Source organism: Pristiophorus japonicus, chromosome 6 (assembly GCF_044704955.1).
Source record: "Pristiophorus japonicus isolate sPriJap1 chromosome 6, sPriJap1.hap1, whole genome shotgun sequence".
Classification (NCBI taxonomy): domain Eukaryota; kingdom Metazoa; phylum Chordata; class Chondrichthyes; family Pristiophoridae; genus Pristiophorus; species Pristiophorus japonicus.
In genome coordinates this window covers 40,685,216-40,703,403 of record NC_091982.1, presented here as the reverse complement: position 1 = coordinate 40,703,403, position 18,188 = coordinate 40,685,216, and the positions used below count along the sequence as shown (strand labels likewise).

The window sequence follows — 18,188 nt, the reverse complement described above, 5'->3', positions numbered from 1 at the left end:
GAAATTACTGCTAAGAATGATCCAAGATAATTTCCTACATTACCAAAATTTACACATCAGGGCTTGCCATCTTCTGTGTTAGTTCAAGAACAGGTTCAATGACAGATACAGATCATTGTGTTTGTTCTTGTACAATGACTAATCTGGGGGCAGATGAAATAAGTGGACATCAGATCCCAGGCTTATTTTTGATAAGTGGACTTTCAGGAAATGAATTACACACCCTTGATTTAGACATAGAAACATAGAAAATAGGTGCAGGAGTAGGCCATCCGGCCCTTCAAGCCTGCACCGCCATTCAATGAGTTCATGGCTGAACATGCAACTTCAGTACCCCATTCCTGCTTTCTCGCCATACCCCTTGATTCCCCTAGTAGTAAGGACTACATCTAACTCCTTTTTGAATATATTTAGTGAATTGGCCTCAACTACTTTCTGTGGTAGAGAATTCCACAGGTTCACCACTCTCTGGGTGAAGAAGTTTCTCATCTCGGTCCTAAATCCCTTATCCTCAGACTGTGACCCCGGTTCTCGACTTCCCCAACATTGGGAACATTCTTCCTGCATCTAACCTGTCTAAACCCATCAGAATTTTAAATGTTTCTATGAGATCTCCTCTCATTCTTCTGAACTCCAGTGAATACAAGCCCAGTTGATCCAGTCTTTCTTGATATGTCAGTCCCGCCATCCCGGGAATCAGTCTGGTGAACCTTCGCTGCACTCCCTCAATAGCAAGAATGTCCTTCCTCAAGTTAGGAGACCAAAACTGTACACAATACTCCAGGTGTGGCCTCACCAAGGCCCTGTACAACTGTAGTAACACCTCCCTGCCCCTGTACTTAAATCCCCTCGCTATGAAGTCCAACATGCCATTTGCTTTCTCAACCGCCTTCTGTACCTGCATGCCAACCTTCAATGACTGATGTACCATGACACCCAGGTCTCATTGCACCTCCCCTTTTCCTAATCTGTCACCATTCAGATAATAGTCTGTCTCTCTGTTTTTACCACCAAAGTGGATAACCTCACATTTATCCACATTATACTTCATCTGCCATGCATTTGCCCACTCACCTAACCTATCCAAGTCACTCTGCAGCCTCATAGCATCCTCCTCTCGGCTCACACTGCCACCCAACTTAGTGTCATCCGCAAATTTGGAGATACTACATTTAATCCCCTCATCTAAATCATTAATGTACAATGTAAACAGCTGGGGCCCCAGCACAGAACCTTGCGGTATCCCACTAGTCACTGCCTGCCATTCTGAAAAGTACCCATTTACTCTTACTCTTTGCTTCCTGTCTGACAACCAGTTCTCAATCCACATCAGCATACTATCCCCAATCCCATGTGCTTTAACTTTGCACATTAATCTCTTGTGTGGGACCTTGTCGAAAGCCTTCTGAAAGTCCAAATACACATGAACTGGTTCTCCCTTGTCCACTCTACTGGAAACATCCTCAAAAAATTCCAAAAGATTTGTCAAGCATGATTTCCCTTTCACAAATCCATGCTGACTTGGACCTATCATGTCACCTCTTTCCAAATGCGCTGCTATGACATCCTTAATAATTGATTCCATCATTTTACCCACTACCGATGTCAGGCTGACCGGTCTATAATTCCCTGTTTTCTCTCTCCCTCCTTTTTTAAAATGTGGGGTTACATTGGCTACCCTCCACTCCATAGGAACTGATCCAGAGTCAATGGAATGTTGGAAAATGACTGTCAATGCATCCGCTATTTCCAAGGTCACCTCCTTAAGTACTCTGGGATGCAGTCCATTAGGCCCTGGGGATTTATCGGCCTTCAATCCCATCAATTTCCCCAACACAATTTCCCGACTAATAAGGATTTCCCTCAGTTCCTCCTTCTTCCTCGACCCTCTGACCCCTTTTATATCCGGAAGGTTGTTTGTGTCCTCCTTAGTGAATACCGAACCAAAGTACTTGTTCAATTGGTCTGCCATTTCTTTGTTCCCCGTTATGACTTCTCCTGATTCTGACTGCAGAGGACCTACTGCAGAGCACAGAAAGTGCATCACGGAGGAGAATCAAACCCACCCTTTGAGCATAAAGTACAATTCACAACTGCAGGATTTGAGGAAGCACATACTTCTGAAGGTCTCCATGAAGAAACCCAAATTAAGTGCACAACCTTTTAAAACTATGCATCCATACAATGTTGACCCTGCAATGCCAATTCTTTTTTTTCATGTCACCCAAGGTACTCTCTGAACACGAGGATGGGCAGGCAACCTGCTGCCAGACTTTTGTCATTCTCTGCTGACAATCTCAACCTGGTTCCCATTGAACACAAGTCCAAACACAAATACCCCGATAATTCAGCACAAATTAGTCATCTCATTCAGAACTGATAAGAACAGCTGGAGCGGGAAGTAGAAATGTCACACTGGTGCAAGCAGAGGTGTTCTTCGGAGATTAAGGTGAAGGCAGATCATTGGGTTACACTAAAGGAAGCTTTCTGGAAGTAACAAATACTTCCTGTGCTGCCGGGTGGCAGGATCTGACATAGAATTACATAGAATTTACAGCACAAAAACAGGCCATTCGGCACAACTGGTCTACGCCAGCATTTATGCTCTGCACGAGCCTCATCCCATTCTAATTCATCTCAGCCTATCAGCATGTCCTTCCATTCCTTTCTTCCTCAGCTGCTTATCTAGCCTCCCCTGTCTCGATGGAGCTGATTCCTGAAGAAACAACAAACACCTGCCAGTCATCGTGACATCACCCGTGGTGACGCCCATCCACATTTTCTAGCTGATTGAAAATAGGTTTACCAGTTGACCCGATTGTTCTTGGGAGGGAACAAGGAAAAGCACAGGCAGCTTCACAACCAACAGACTTGATTTATTTGGAACCAAGATCACATGTGAATATCAATTCTTTATGCCAACATCTTTCAGTGTGTTATGTTTTGGAAAATCAGTGAGTCCCATCACCTCTCTGTCTTAGAAAAATAAGGTATTTTACCAGGTGATCACGAAACTCTTATTTATGAGTGTGTTGTAAGAGACCATGATGATGTTTACAGTTTAAACATCTTTGGCAAATGGTTCAGAGCTACAGCAGAGAGGCAAAATGCTAGTTAGCACAAACAATTCCCTACACACCTGATCTGAGGTGTCATGGAGAGGTGCTTACTGAAGGTCAAGTATTTTCCACAGGTGAAAGATGCCCAAAGACCCCAGATACCTTGGATACACAATACCCAGCTAAACAGCACCTTCCTTCTCTCAGGTAGGGAAAATATATGGGTTAGAGAGGCTACAGACAGGAAGGGGAAAATTGAGAGAATAAATAATAACATTTTAAGCCCCCCTATGTTGGGAACTTTTCGGGAGAGCATGACGTAAGTGTGCACTATGAAAGTATTAGGAAGATGGGTGAACTTGGCTCAGTTGGTAGCACTCTTGCCTCTGAGTCAGAAGATTGTGGGTTCAAGCCCCACTCCCAGTGTTGAGCACATAATTGTCACTCCAATTTTTTCTTCAATGCTTTCCTCCTTGAAGACAATTATGGATCTACGGGTAACATTCTGAAGGGCAGTGACAGCCTTCAGTATCTCATTCATCTGGCTATTCTCATGCATGAGCCTATTCAGTGAGGATTGACGGGCCCTTCAAGCTTGGGGATCACTATAAATGAGTCCCATCCTATCCTAGCATGCCATTCACCCACATGCATTTACAGCATTTATTCCTTCACTAGACAGTGATCAACGACAGTCACTTTAGACAATTATTTTAATGTTCCTTTGCCCAGAGATGCTCAGGCCATCATCACCTTGGCTGAGACCAGCACACTTAGCACAGGCTTAAGAACTAACTGATAAATACTATGAATGGGGCACCCTGCCCCTTCCATGCATGCAACAGTTCAAAAAGGTAGACTATTACATGAAATAAATTAGCCCTATACTCTCTGGAGTTTAAAAGAATGAGTGGTGATCTCTTTGAAACATATAAGATTCTGAGGGGGATTGACAGGGTGGATGCTGAGAAGTCGTTTCCCCTGGCTGGAGAGTCCAGAATTAGGGGGCATAGTCTCAGGGCAAGGGGTCGGCCATTTAAGACTGAGATGAGGAGGCATTTCTTCACTCCACAGGTTGTGAAGCTTTGGAATTCACTACCCCAAAAGGCTGTGGATATTGAATTGTTGTTTTTTCCAAGGCTGAGATAGATAAGATTTTTGGACTCGAGGAGCATCAAGGGATATGGGCATCAGGCAGGAAAGTGGAGCTGAGGTCGAAGATCAGCCATGATCTTATTGAACAGGAGGATGACTAAATGTCCCATTTGTTGATCTTTCGGGGGGGGGGGCGGGGGGAGATCCAAGGCACAATGCAGTGGGTTGGCTGTGGTAGGGTTAGCTGCAATGGACTTGACCCCCTACAGTAATATAATTGGACTGAAGGACAAGCCCAGAAGGCAAGTGTTAAAAGGTGCCATATAAATGCAAGTTATTGTTGCATAGTATAGAAAAGGGATACCCCTTCCACCTCGGCCTTTTAGTGTCACATCACACATTGCATTTACCTACTGAGCTACTGGGCTGTGGGTCCCCAGCCATGCTGATTACAGTCAGAATACTCACCAATTGGGGAGAACTTCTTCCTGTACGTAAACCAAAGCCTTGACTTCACATCTGACAGGAGCTCAGATCTTTCTGTTAGAGGAAAAGGAAACATTAGAGACTAGGCACCCAGGATCAAGCAACACATTCCCCTGCTCTCCAATTGATGAAGTACATTTATGCCCATAACTGCTGTTAAGATAAACTGTGCAAGACCAACTGAAATTGCACACTGGTGCGATAAGGAATTTACTACACAATGCATTAATACTCCAGCTGGAATTATTCATGCTTTCTCCATTTACTATCTATTCACTCCCTTCAGAAAGAAAATAACTTGTATTTATATAGCCTTTCACATTCTCAGGACATCCCAAAGCGCATCAGAACCAATGAAGTACTTTTGAAGTGTAGTTACTCCACTCACGTAGGCAAATGTAGCAGCCAATTTGCGCACAGCAAGGTCCCACAAACAGCAATGAGATAAATGACCAGATAATCTGTATTGGCGGTGATGGTTGAGGGATAAATGTTGGCCAGGACATCAGGATAACTCCCCTGTTCCTCTTTGAATAGTGCCATGGGCTTTTTTACATTAACCTAAGCAGGTACAGGGCCTTGATTTAACATCTCATCCAAATGACAGCATTTACTCAAGTCTCTGGAGTGGGGCTTGAATCCATGATTTGAGACTAAGACAAGAATGCTACCACTGAGCTAAAGTTTACATCTTCAGTATGGTAGTACGAACACCTACATCCAGATGTATGGAAATAAAGGGCCCAAGTTTCCACATGATTTGCTCCTGATTTTTAGGAGCAACTGGTGGAGAACAGAGTATCTTAGAAATCGCAATTCTCCACATTTAAGTTTTCTGCAGTTCTAGTCAGGTAGAACAGTTTCACTTTTGAACAGAATTTTTTTCCAAAAGGGGGCGTGTCCGGCCACTGACGCCTGATTTGAAAGTTTCCACAGTGAAAACGTACTCCAAACTAACTTAGAATGGAGCAAGTGAAGATTTTTGTCGGCCTGAAAAAACCTTGTCTACACATTAAAAAATCTGGCGCAGGTTACAAATTAGGCGTCGGGAACGAGGTGGGGGGGGGGGGGGGGGGAGGGGAAGGGAAGTCATTAAATTCTACAATAAATCCTTAGTTATACTTATACAAATATTATACAAATAATTCCAACCTGAATAAAAATTTATAAGCAAAGAAAAGATTAAATAAACCATGTTCCTACCTGGTGAAAGTGCTTCAGGCAGGGAGAATGCTGCAGGAAGCCTCACAAGTTGAGGCAGCCGTTCCCGGGGGGGAAGGCAGTGAGGGCCCGACCGACCGACGGCAGCAGCTGTTCCCGCGGGGGGGGGGGGAACGCAGTGAGGGCCCGACCGACCGACGGCAGCAGCTGTTCCCGCGGTGGGGGGGGGGGCAGTGCGAAGGCTGCAGGAAGCCTCAGAAGTTGAGGCAGCCATTCCCGAGGCCCCCTGCCATCGGTCGGGCCCGTCGGGAAACGGCTGCCTCAACTTCTGAGGCTTCCTGCAGCCTTCTCACTGCTGCAAGAAGCCTCAGTGCTGATCATGGAAGGGCAATGTGCTTTTATTAAAAAATGACAAAAAATGAACAGCTGCAAAGAACTACAAAAATGGCCGAGTGCCAATGTTTCCTTCACACTGCGCGTGCGCGAACGTTCCAACGCGCACGCGCAGGGTTGCTGGCACGAAAAAAAATCATTTAAATGGTACCCGCCCCCTCCCACTTACAAAATCGGCGCGAGTGGTAGGCTCCACCCCCTGCACGCCGCGCCAGGCAGACATGGAGCTGCAAGGCGCTCGAGAATAGCGCGGTTTTTTTTAGGCGCCGTTTTAGGCGCGAAAAACGGGCGCCCAGCTGTTTTGCCACGTGTGGAAACTTGGGGCCAAAATGTCAGGGGTGAACCCGATATGCAGATGTTGACCCTGAATTTTGCCCAACTATTATTTTTGTTTTGTCTGTGGAGTTATGGAGTCTATCACCTTGTGACGTGGTGCTGAGAATACTTCAAACTGTTGAGGGAGTTTCTGAGGGGGAGAGGAGGCAAATAGAAGCTCAGATGACACAACAAACATATTTGCTGCAATTTTTTAATTCACTCTGGCAAGGTTGGCATTTATTGCCCATCCCTAGTTGCCCCCGATTCTTGAACCAGCTTTTTATTTCCAGATTTAAAAAAAAGCTGAATACAAAATCATGGTGGGATGTGAACGCTCGGTATCTAGATTATTATTCCAGGCCTCCGGATTACTAGTCCAGTAACATAACCACGACATTACCGTATCCAATTCTAATCACTATTTAAACTAAACTGAAAAAATAAAACTTCAATTATTTTATTTTAACTTAAAAAAAATTGATAAAATCAATGGGGAAACAATGGACTATTCAGTTTATTCCACAGGTTAAAAAAAACTGCCATAACTAACAGCATCGTAAAAAAAACGTTACCTTCCCTGGTTCTCCAATGTATATTGTCTGCACTATGACATTAGTTTGTTTGAGAAGTTGGGCTGGATTTTCGGTTTTTGCCGAAAGCGGAAGTTTGACGCCAAAATTACCGATTTCGCTGCACTACCATTTTTAGGCCTAACTTTCGGCATTTACGGCGCATTGGTAAAGTTGGCGTTGCACAAGGATTCGCGGCGTAAACCGTGAGTTTCGGCAACTTTAGTTCGAGGCCGGTAGCGCTGCGAGAGAAGCCTTGGGACGGGGGAAAAAAACAATCCCCCCAAAAAATTGCAAAAAACATTCACAAAACTATTAAATCGCTGTAAAATAATAAAAAAATAAAATCTTTAACTTACCTTTTTTGCAGGTCTTCATACTTACCGCTGCTGGCAGGGCTGCACCAGCAGGTTTGACCCTGTCGATATACTGGACATGGCGGAGAGTGCTGAAGGTACAACGGTAACGCAATCCGCGGCGTTACAAGTCGTTTCACGTTGGCGCACCTCACCCCGGCGGTACATTGAAGTTCCGCCGCAAAAAGGTGCCCGAAGATCCTGCCGACTGGGTTTCCGCCGTGGAGGGTTAAATCGCAGTGAAATCCCAATTGCAAAGTCGGCAAAAATCTAGCTTCTTGTTTTTTAGTTTCTGGCATACATACATAGAAGTACAGAATATACAGCACAAAAATGAAGCATTCGGCCTAGCTGGTCTTGCTGATGTTTATTCATCACATGACCCTCCCCCTTCTCGAAGTATCCCTTCCTATCCTTCCCCTGTAGCCCTCTATTCTCTTCTCACTCATGTATGGATCTGGCCTCCCCTTAACTGCATCAATGCTATCTGCTTCAACCATTCCATTTGGTACATTCTCATCATTCTCTGTGTAAAGAAATTACTCCTAAAGTCTTTACTGATATTTCTGCCTGTTAGCCAAGTCTTAAAACACAGTTTCATGATCCATTCCGGAACACTGGAATGTTATCGCATGATAATCTGCCCTATTAATTAAAAAGTAAGCTTTTGGGGTTGAAACTGCAATTGCCTTTTCTTAAAAAAAAGATTTCCTCCCCTTCTGCTTGCTTGCATTCTCATTACAACACTTTCATCTTTCTCCTACCCCCTGATCCATATACTCCTCCCAGCTGAAACAGGCTTTTAGCCTTGAATGCTTCACATGAATCACCATTCAGTGGGCTCAGTCTATTCCCAGAGCCCATCTGCTTGTTTTGGTGGTTCTAATTAGTAAAGAGTAAAATGTTTTCCTCGTGTCCTGAGCAACATTCCTCCCTCAACCCTTGCCACTGGCAAAAGGGCATTCATCTGTGTAAAGTCCTGTCCCCTCAGTACAGATTCACACGAGGCAAGTAGTGAAGTCAAGGTCACTCTGGACCTGCACCTTTATTTCACAGCTCTGGAATGCTGCACTTGCCTGAGACCTGTCCTTATATACCTGTCTCGTGCAAGTGCACCCCTGGTGGTAAGGTATGCTGGTGGTTACAGGTCATATCTTATTACAGTCATGTATAGCATGCTAGGATACAGTTATATATAATAAAGAAAGATACATGACATCACCCTCCCCCAAGGTCTTATTGTCTTTATAGGTTCAGTCTCTCAGGTGGTCTACGCTCTCGTGTGGAGCGTCTGAGTTGTGGTTCAGTTGTTTGCCTTGGTGTCTGTTTTTCTTTGGGTGTGGTTGCTGGTATCTCACCTGGGCTGTCTGTTTCGATTGCCCTTTCCTCAGGTTGTTCCCTCTGTCTGTCCACCAGGTGTGGTGCGAGTTCCACATTGTAGTCTGTCTCTGGTTCTGCAGTGTTGTTGGTAAATCTGCTTTTGACTTGGTCTACATGCCTCCGGCAGGTTTTGCCATTGCCCATTTGTACTACCAGTAGCCTGTTTCCTTCCTTGCCCGTTACTGTCCCTGGAAGCCATTTGGGACCCCTGCCATAGTTTAGTACAAAGACTTTGTCCCCCATCTCATTCCATCTCCCCCTCGAATTTCTGTCATGGTACTCAGTCAGCTTACGGCGCTTTGCCTCAACGATTTCGTGCATGTGTGCATGTAATGAGAGCCTTGTTTTTAAAGTCCTTTTCATCAACAGTTGCGCGGGGGGGGAATCCCAGTCAGTGAGTGCAGATGAGATCTGTATGCCAGTCGCGACAGGCGACAGGCGACCCTGCAGCGTGGGACCTTGGATTTTAAGCATGCCTTGTTTAATGATTTGCACTGCTCTCTCCGCCTGGCCGTTGGAGGCCGGCTTGAACGATGCCGTCTTGACGTGATTTATGCCGTGGTCAATTATAAAGTCTTGGAATTCTGCGCTGGTGAAGCACGGACCATTGTTACTGGCCAATGTGTCAGGAATTCCGTGCGTTGCAAACATGGTTGCGAGGCTCTCCACAGTGGTGGAGGTTGTGCTCGAGTTTAAAATGGTGCATTCGATCCACTTTGAAAATGCATCTACAACTACGAGGAACATTTTGCCCATGAATGGGCCCGCATAGTCTACGTGCACCCGCGACCACGGTTTGGTAGGCCAGGGGCTCAGTGGAGCCTCCCTGGGGGCATTGCTGAGTTGGGCACAAATGGTGCACCTTCGGACGCAGAGCTCCAAGTCCGTGTCAATACCAGGCCACCAGACGTGGGATCTGGCTATGGCCTTCATGAGAATGATCCCCGGGTACTCGCGGTGGAGCTCCCGGACAAATGCCTCTCTGCCTCGCAGAGGCATGACTACTCGGCTGCCCCACATCAAGCAGTGTGCTTGTAGTGATAAGCTCATGCATGTGCCTGTGAAAGGGTTTTAATTCCTCGGGGCAGGCATCGCGAGCCTCTGCCCAGTCACCTGTTAGGACACATCTTTTTACTAAGGATAACGTGGGGTTGCTGGCCGTCCAGGCTCTAATTTGGCGAGCCGTCATGGACGAACCCGTGGACTCAAAGGCATTGATTGCCATGACTATCTCACAGTCCTGTTCGTCAGACCCTTCCGTGGTCGCCAGGGGTAGCCTGTTGAGCGCGTCGGCACAGTTGTCTGTGCCTGCTCTGTGCCTTATTGTGTAGTCGTAGGATGCCAGCATGAGTGCCCACCGTTGAATTCGCGCCGAGGTGTTGCCGTTTATTGCCTTGCTCTCGGATAGAAGGGATGTGAGGGGCTTGTGGTCGGTTTCTAACGCGAACTTGGCCCCGAAAAGGTATTGGTGCATCTTTCTGACACGGTACACGCACGCGAGCGCCTCCTTCTCTACCATTCCGTACCCGTGCTCCGCCTGCGAAAGTGACCTGGAGGCATAAGCTATGGGTTGTAATTTGCCCGCACTGTTGACATGTTGTAAAACGCACCCGACCCCATACGCTGACGCATCGCATGTGAGAACTAGCTTTTTACCTGGGTCAAAGAAAGTCAAAACACTGTTGGAACACAGAAGGTTGCGTGCCTTATTGAAGGCGCGTTCCTGGGCGTCCCCCCAAAACCAATCGCACCCCTTCCTGAGTAGCACGTCGAGAGGCTCCAGCAGCCTGCTTACGTTCTGCATAAAGTTCCCAAAGTAATTGAGTAGCCCGAGAAAGGCGCGCAGTTCTGAGATATTCCGGGGCCTGGGTGCCAGGCGAATTGCTTCTGCTTTGGACTCTGTTGGGCGGATTCCATCAGTGGCAATCCTTTTGCTCAAAAATTCAACCTCGGGTGCGAGAAACAGGCACTTGGATTTCTTGACTTGTAGTCCTACCCAATCCAACCGCTTTAGTACTTCCTCCAAATTACGGAGATGGGAGTCGGTGTCCCTGCCCGTGATAAGTATGTCGTCTTGAAATACAACCGTCCCTGGGATGGACTTGAGCAGACTCTCCATGTTGCGCTGGAATATGGCAGCTGCCGACCTGATGCTGAATGGGCATCGATTGTACATGAAAAGGCCTCGATGTGTGTTGATGGTGGTGAGTAGCTTGGATTCCTCGGTCAATTATTGCGTCATATACGCAGATGTGAGGTCTAATTTTGAGAAAAGTTTACCTCCAGCCAATGTGGCAAATAAGTCCTCCGCTCTGGACAGCGGGTACTGGTCCTTAGTGGTTGGGGATTCAATGGTGAGGGGAATGGTGAGGGGAATAGATAGGCGTTTCTGCGGCCGCAACCGAGACTCCAGGATGGTATGTTGCCTCCCTGGTGCAAGGGTCAAGGATGTCTCGGAGCAGGTGCAGGACATTCTAAAAAGGGAGGGAGAACAGCCAGTTGTCGTGGTGCACATTGGTACCAACGACATAGGTAAAAAAAGGAATGAGGTCCTACGAAACAAATTTAAGGAGCTAGGAGCTAAATTAAAAAGTAGGACCTCAAAAGTAGTAATCTCGGGATTGCTACCAGTGCCACGTGATAGTCAGAGTAGGAATCGCAGATGAATACGTGGCTTGAGCAGTGGTGCAACAGGGAGGGATTCAAATTCCTGGGGCATTGGAACCGGTTCTGTGGGAGGTGGGACCAGTACAAACCGGACGGTCTGCACCTGGGCAGGACCGGAACCAATGTCCTAGGGGGAGTGTTTGCTAGTGCTGTTGGGGAGGATTTAAACTGATATGGCAGGGGGATGGGAACCAATGCAGGGAGACAGAGGGAAACAAAAAGGAGGCAAAAGCAAAAGACAGAAAGGAGATGAGGAAAAGTGGAGGGCAGAGAAACCCAAGGCAAAGAACAAAAAGGGCCACTGTACAGCAAAATTCTAAAAGGACAAAGGGTGTTAAAAGAACAAGCCTGAAGGCTTTGTGTCTTAATGCAAGGAGTATCCGCAATAAAGTGGATGAATTAACTGTGCAAATAGATGTTAACAAATATGATGTGATTGGGATTACGGAGACGTGGCTCCAGGATGATCAGGGCTGGGAACTCAACATCCAGGGGTATTCAACATTCAGGAAAGATAGAATAAAAGGAAAAGGAGGTGGGGTAGCATTGCTGGTTAAGAAGCAAATTAAGGCAATAGTTCGGAAGGACATTAGCTTGGATGATGTGGAATCTATATGGGTAGAGCTGCAGAATACCAAAGGACAAAAAACGTTAGTGGGAGTTGTGTACAGACCTCCAAACAGTAGTAGTGATGTTGGGGAGGGCATCAAACATGAAATTAGGGGTGCGTGCAATAAAGGTGCAGCAGTTATAATGGGTGACTTTAATATGCACATAGATTGGGTTAACCAAACTGGAAGCAATACGGTAGAGGAGGATTTCCTGGAGTGCATAAGGGATGGTTTTTTAGACCAATATGTCGAGGAACCAACTAGGGGGGAGGCCATCTTAGACTGGGTGTTGTGTAATGAGAGAGGATTAATTAGCAATCTCGTTGTGCGAGGCCCCTTGGGGAAGAGTGACCATAATATGGTGGAATTCTGCATTAGGATGGAGAATGAAACAGTTAATTCAGAGACCATGGTCCAGAACTTAAAGAAGGGTAACTTTGAAGGTATGAGGCGTGAATTGGCTAGGATAGATTGGCGAATGATACTGAAGGGGTTGACTGTGGATGGGCAATGGCAGACATTTAGAGACCGCATGGATGAACTACAACAATTGTACATTCGTAAAAATAAAAAAGGGAAGGTGGCTCAACCGTGGCTATCAAGGGAAATCAGGGATAGCATTAAAGCCAAGGAAGTGGCATACAAATTGGCCAGAAATAGCAGCGAACCCAGGGACTGGGAGAAAATTAGAACTCAGCAGAGGAGGACAAAGGGTTTGATTAGGGCAGGGAAAATGCAGTACGAGAAGAAGCTTGCAGGGAACATTAAGACGGATTGCAAAAGTTTCTATAGATATGTAAAGAGAAAAAGGTTAGTAAAGACAAACGTAGGTCCCCTGCAGTCAGAATCAGGGGAAGTCATAACGGGGAACAAAGAAATGGCGGACCAATTGAACAAGTACTTTGGTTCGGTATTCACTGAGGAGGACACAAACAACCTTCCGGATATAAAAGGGGTCGGAGGGTCTAGTAAGGAGGAGGAACTGAGGGAAATCCTTATTAGTCGGGAAATTGTGTTGGGGAAATTGATGGGATTGAAGGCCGATAAATCCCCAGGGCCTGATGGACTGCATCCCAGAGTACTTAAGGAGGTGGCCTTGGAAATAGTGGATGCATTGACAGTCATTTTCCAACATTCCATTGACTCTGGATCAGTTCCTATGGAGTGGAGGGTAGCCAATGTAACCCCACTTTTTAAAAAAGGAGGGAGAGAGAAAACAGGGAATTACAGACCGGTCAGCCTGACATCGGTAGTGGGTAAAATGATGGAATCAATTATTAAGGATGTCATAGCAGTGCATTTGGAAAGAGGTAATATGATAGGTCCAAGTCAGCATGGATTTGTGAAAGGGAAATCATGCTTGACAAATCTTCTGGAATTTTTTGAGGATGTTTCCAGTAGAGTGGACAAGGGAGAATCAGTTGATGTGGTATATTTGGACTTTCAGAAGGCTTTCGACAAGGTCCCACACAAGAGATTAATGTGCAAAGTTAAAGCACATGGGATTGGGGGTAGTGTGCTGACATGGATTGAGAACTGGTTGTCAGACAGGAAGCAAAGAGTAGGAGTAAATGGGGACTTTTCAGAATGGCAGGCAGTGACTAGTGGGGTACCGCAAGGTTCTGTGCTGGGGCCCCAGCTGTTTACACTGTACATTAATGATTTAGACGAGGGGATTAAATGTAGTATCTCCAAATTTGCGGATGACACTAAGTTGGGTGGCAGTGTGAGCTGCAAGGAGGATTCTATGAGGCTGCAGAGCGACTTGGATAGGTTAGGTGAGTGGGCAAATGCATGGCAGATGAAGTATAATGTGGATAATGTGAGGTTATCCACTTTGGTGGTAAAAACAGAGAGACAGACTATTATCTGAATGGTGACAGATTAGGAAAAGGGGAGGTGCAAAGAGACCTGGGTGTCATGGTACATCAGTCATTGAAGGTTGGCATACAGGTACAGCAGGCGGTTAAGAAAGCAAATGGCATGTTGGTCTTCATAGCGAGGGGATTTGAGTACAAGGGCAGGGAGGTGTTGCTACAATTGTACAGGGCCTTGGTGAGGCCACACCTGGAGTATTGTGTACAGTTTTGGTCTCCTAACCTGAGGAAGGACATTCTTGCTATTGAGGGAGTGCAGCGAAGGTTCACCAGACTGATTCCCGGGATGGCGGGACTGACCTATCAAGAAAGACTGGATCAACTGGGCTTGTATTCACTGGAGTTCAGAAGAATGAGAGGGGACCTCATAGAAACGTTTAAAATTCTGACGGGGTTAGACAGGTTAGATGCAGGAAGAATGTTCCCAATGTTGGGGAAGTCCAGAACCAGGGGACACAGTCTAAGGATAAGGGGGAAGCCATTTAGGACCGAGATGAGGAGGAATTTCTTCACCCAGAGAGTGGTGAACCTGTGGAATTCTCTACCACAGAAAGTTGTTGAGGCCAATTCACTAAATATATTCAAAAAGGAGTTAGATGAAGTCCTTACTACTAGGGGAATCAAGGGGTATGGTGAGAAAGCAGGAATGGGGTACTGAAGTTGCATGTTCAGCCATGAACTCATTGAATGGCGGTGCAGGCTAGAAGGGCCGAATGGCCTACTCCTGCACCTATTTTCTATGTTTCTATGTCCTGTAGGGAGACTCTGTTTGTGGTAGATTTGTAGTCCCCACAGACTCGTACGGATCCATCAGACTTCATGACTGGGACGATGGGACTTGCCCAGTCGCTAAATTCCACAGGTAATATAATGCCTTCCCGCAGAAGCCTGACTAGTTCGTGTTCAATCTTTTCCCTCATCACATAGGGTACAGCTCTGGCCTTGTGATGGACCGGTCTAGCATCCTGTGTGATGTAGATTTTGACTTTAGCCCCTTTGAAAGTGCCCACACCTGGCTGAAAGAGATGTTCAAATCGCTTTATAACTGTTCAGCAGGAGGTCTGTTCCTCTAATGACATGGCATGGACATCATCCCATTTCCAGTTTAGTTTCGACAGCCAGCTTCTCCCCAGCAGTGCTGTGGGGTCTCCGGGGACAATCCACAGGGGAAGTCGGTTCACTGTCCCTTTGTGTGTGACAGTGACAGAGAGCATGGTGCTGCCGAGGACTGGTACGATTTCTTTGGTGTAGGTCCTTCGTGTGGTGTCGACCCTTGTGAGTTTTGGTCTGTCTCTTTTATGCGGCCACAGTTGTTCAAATTGTTGAGCGCCCATGAGAGATTGACTCGCTCCCGTATCCAGCTCCATGTTGACAGATATCCCATTGAGTAAGACCCTCATCATTATAGGAGGCATCCTGTTGTCGGAGCAGCGGCCATTGATTTTGTTGACCCGCTGTACTGGGTACTGTCCCCACCATCCTCTGGTCCGCTTTCCGACCCATCTGATTCGTATACCAGCCGAGCTGCCAAATGCCCTGTATATTCACAATTTCTACAAACAGCCTGCTGAAATCGACATCCCCCCACACCCCCACCCCCACACCTCCAGCACAGACCTGTTCCTTTGTTCAAAGAGTTCCCAAAGAATGAGCTGCGTCTGGCTGATCTCTCTTGAGCTTCTCTCAGTTTGTAGTTGATTGCTCGCATTGTGGGTTGATGAGGTGTGAACGGCCGTTCCTGTGGCCCTTGATGGTTTCTGCCTGCTGTCGAGAGCCTGTTCTCCCGGTTTTGTCTGTATCTGGGGGTAGCAGCTTGTTTAGTGCTGTGAACTTCTTCTTCCGATATTTCGTTAGTTGTCATACCTGCATTGTAAATCAACCTCGTTTCTTCTTCCCCTACCAAGAATGTCTGTGCAACCAGTGCTGCTGCCTCTAAGGTCAGGTTCTTGGTCTCTATGAGCTTTCGGAATATGCCTGCGTGGCCTATTCCTTCAATGAAAAAGTCTCTCAGCATTTCTCTCCTCAGTTCATCGGAGAACTCACATAAACTAGCCAACCTCCGAAGTTCCGCCACGAAGTCGGGTATGCTCTGGCCCACACAGCATCTGTAGTTGTAGAACCTGTGTCTGGCCATGTGTAGGCTGCTCGCTGGCTTCAGGTGGTCTCTTACCAGTGTGCTCAATTCTTCAAACGACTTGCTTGCTGGTTTCTCGGGTGCCAACAGATCTTTCATTAAAGCGTATGTTTTCGAGCCACAGCTGGTCAAGAGATGGGCTCTTCTCTTGTCTGCTTTGTCGTCGCCTAACCAGTCTTTGGTTACAAAGCTTTGCTGGAGCCTTTCTATAGTGTCCTCCCAATTGTCTCCCACATTGTACTTTTCATCTGATCCATTGTTCGCCATTCTGGGGATTCTGTAATCCCGTAACCCGTCGCCACTGTAAAGTCCTGTCCCCTCAGTACAGAGTCACACGAGACAAGTAGTGAAGTCAAGGTCACTCTGGACCTGTACCTTTCTTTCACAGCTCTGGATTGCTGCACTTGCCCGAGACCTGTCCTTATATACCTGTCTCTTGCAAGTGCACCCCTGGTGGTAAGGTATGCTGGTGGTTACAGGTCATATCTTATTACAGTCATGTATAGCATGTTAGGATACAGTTATATATAATAATGTAAGATACATGACAATCTGTCTCATGGCTGTATGACATTACTGCCACAGAATAGCTACTCGTTTGTCTATGTAACAAAAGTCACTACTTAAAATGTAACGTGCAGCATTTTCTATTGTTTTGGCAGTGAAATGCCAGATTAATGCAAGTATCATCATCAAATTACTCCTTAGATTACAGTTAGTTTCCAGCTCTGCCAGCTTATAATTACAGCCCAATGTATAGAAGGTCACTCAGCATGCAAAACCGTTCAGAAAGTCACACCTACATTGTTAAGCTATCTTTCCATTTCAGATGCTGATCAACCTGCTGTGCATTTCTGCCATTTTCTGGTTTTATTTACATCTCTATTCCTGCTTTCACACAAAAATATTGTTTTCCAGACACTTTATTGATTCTTTTCATTCTAAGAAATTGATTTGGACGAACTCTTTTCTTCACTCTTACCTTCTTTCTCTTTGCCCCACCCCTAAAAAATAAACCCTTTCAAGAGAGGTCCACCTCTCTCATTGAACTAAAAACTCTCAATCATTCGCATACTGTGTTCTGCCACTCAGCTTTATTTGTCAGTAATGCTGTTGTCTCCATGAAGGTAAAAAGTGAACCGCTTATTAGCTTTCTTCATCTGCAGAGGTGCATGACTGTCCCCTAGATTGAGCAGCTCAGCAAAAAACTAAAATCTGGAACCATCTTATCTAGCATAGCACTGAATCTCAAGAGGGATTACGTGTACTTGCTTTATCTACCATGGCAATCTTACCTGTTTTTATGTGATACTGTTTTCCCAGAATCCATGTAGGCTCTTCAGTATCTGGAAAGTCCTCAAGCAACTCAGAGAAGCCAGGTATTTGATTCTCACACTTGGCCAGCACTGTAGTCATACAAAACAGATGGCACAGTAAAGAAACAGTTAACATAGAAACATAGAAAATAGAGGTGTAGGAGTAGGCCATTCGGCCCTTCGAGCCTGTACCACCGTTCAATAAGATCATGGCTGATCATTCACCTCAGTACTCCTTTCCTGCTTTCTCTCCATACCCCTTGATCCCTTTAGCCGTCAGGGCCATATCTAACTCCCTCTTGAATATATCTAACAAACTGGCAGCAACAACTCTCTGCAGTAGAGAATTCCACAGGTTAACAACTCTCTGAGTGAAGAAGTTGCTCCTCATCTCGGTCCTAAATGGCTTACCCCTTATTCTTAGACTGTGACCCCTGGTTCTGGACTTCCCCAACATTGGGAACATTCTTCCTGCATCTAACCTGTCCAGTCCCGTCAGAATGTTATATGTTTCTATGAGATTCCCTCTCATTCTTCTAAACTCCAGTGAATACAGGCCCAATCGATCCAGTCTCTCCTCATATGTCAGTCCTGCCATCCCGCGAATCAGTCTGGTGAACCTTCGCTGCACTCCCTCAATAGCAAGAACGTCCTTCCTCAAATTAGGAGACCAAAACTGAACACAATATTCCAGGTGAGGCCTCCAAGGCCCTGTATAACTGCATTAAGACCTCCCTGCTCCTATACTCAAATCCCCTAGCTATGA

At 46.1% G+C, this 18,188-nt stretch overlaps 1 protein-coding gene across 2 annotated transcripts in view; it reads right to left on the bottom strand.

Moving 5' to 3' along the window:
- The window catches only part of atg4a (autophagy related 4A, cysteine peptidase), a 60,938-nt gene that overhangs the window by 40,631 nt on the left and 2,119 nt on the right, over positions 1-18,188 (bottom strand). For both annotated transcript variants that reach the window (XM_070882789.1, XM_070882790.1), the window contains exons 2-3: positions 17,402-17,512; positions 4,623-4,694 (exon numbers count right to left, since the gene is read on the bottom strand). In XM_070882789.1, the coding sequence (XP_070738890.1) occupies positions 4,623-4,694; positions 17,402-17,512 (183 nt within the window). The remainder of the gene's footprint in view (positions 1-4,622; positions 4,695-17,401; positions 17,513-18,188) is intronic.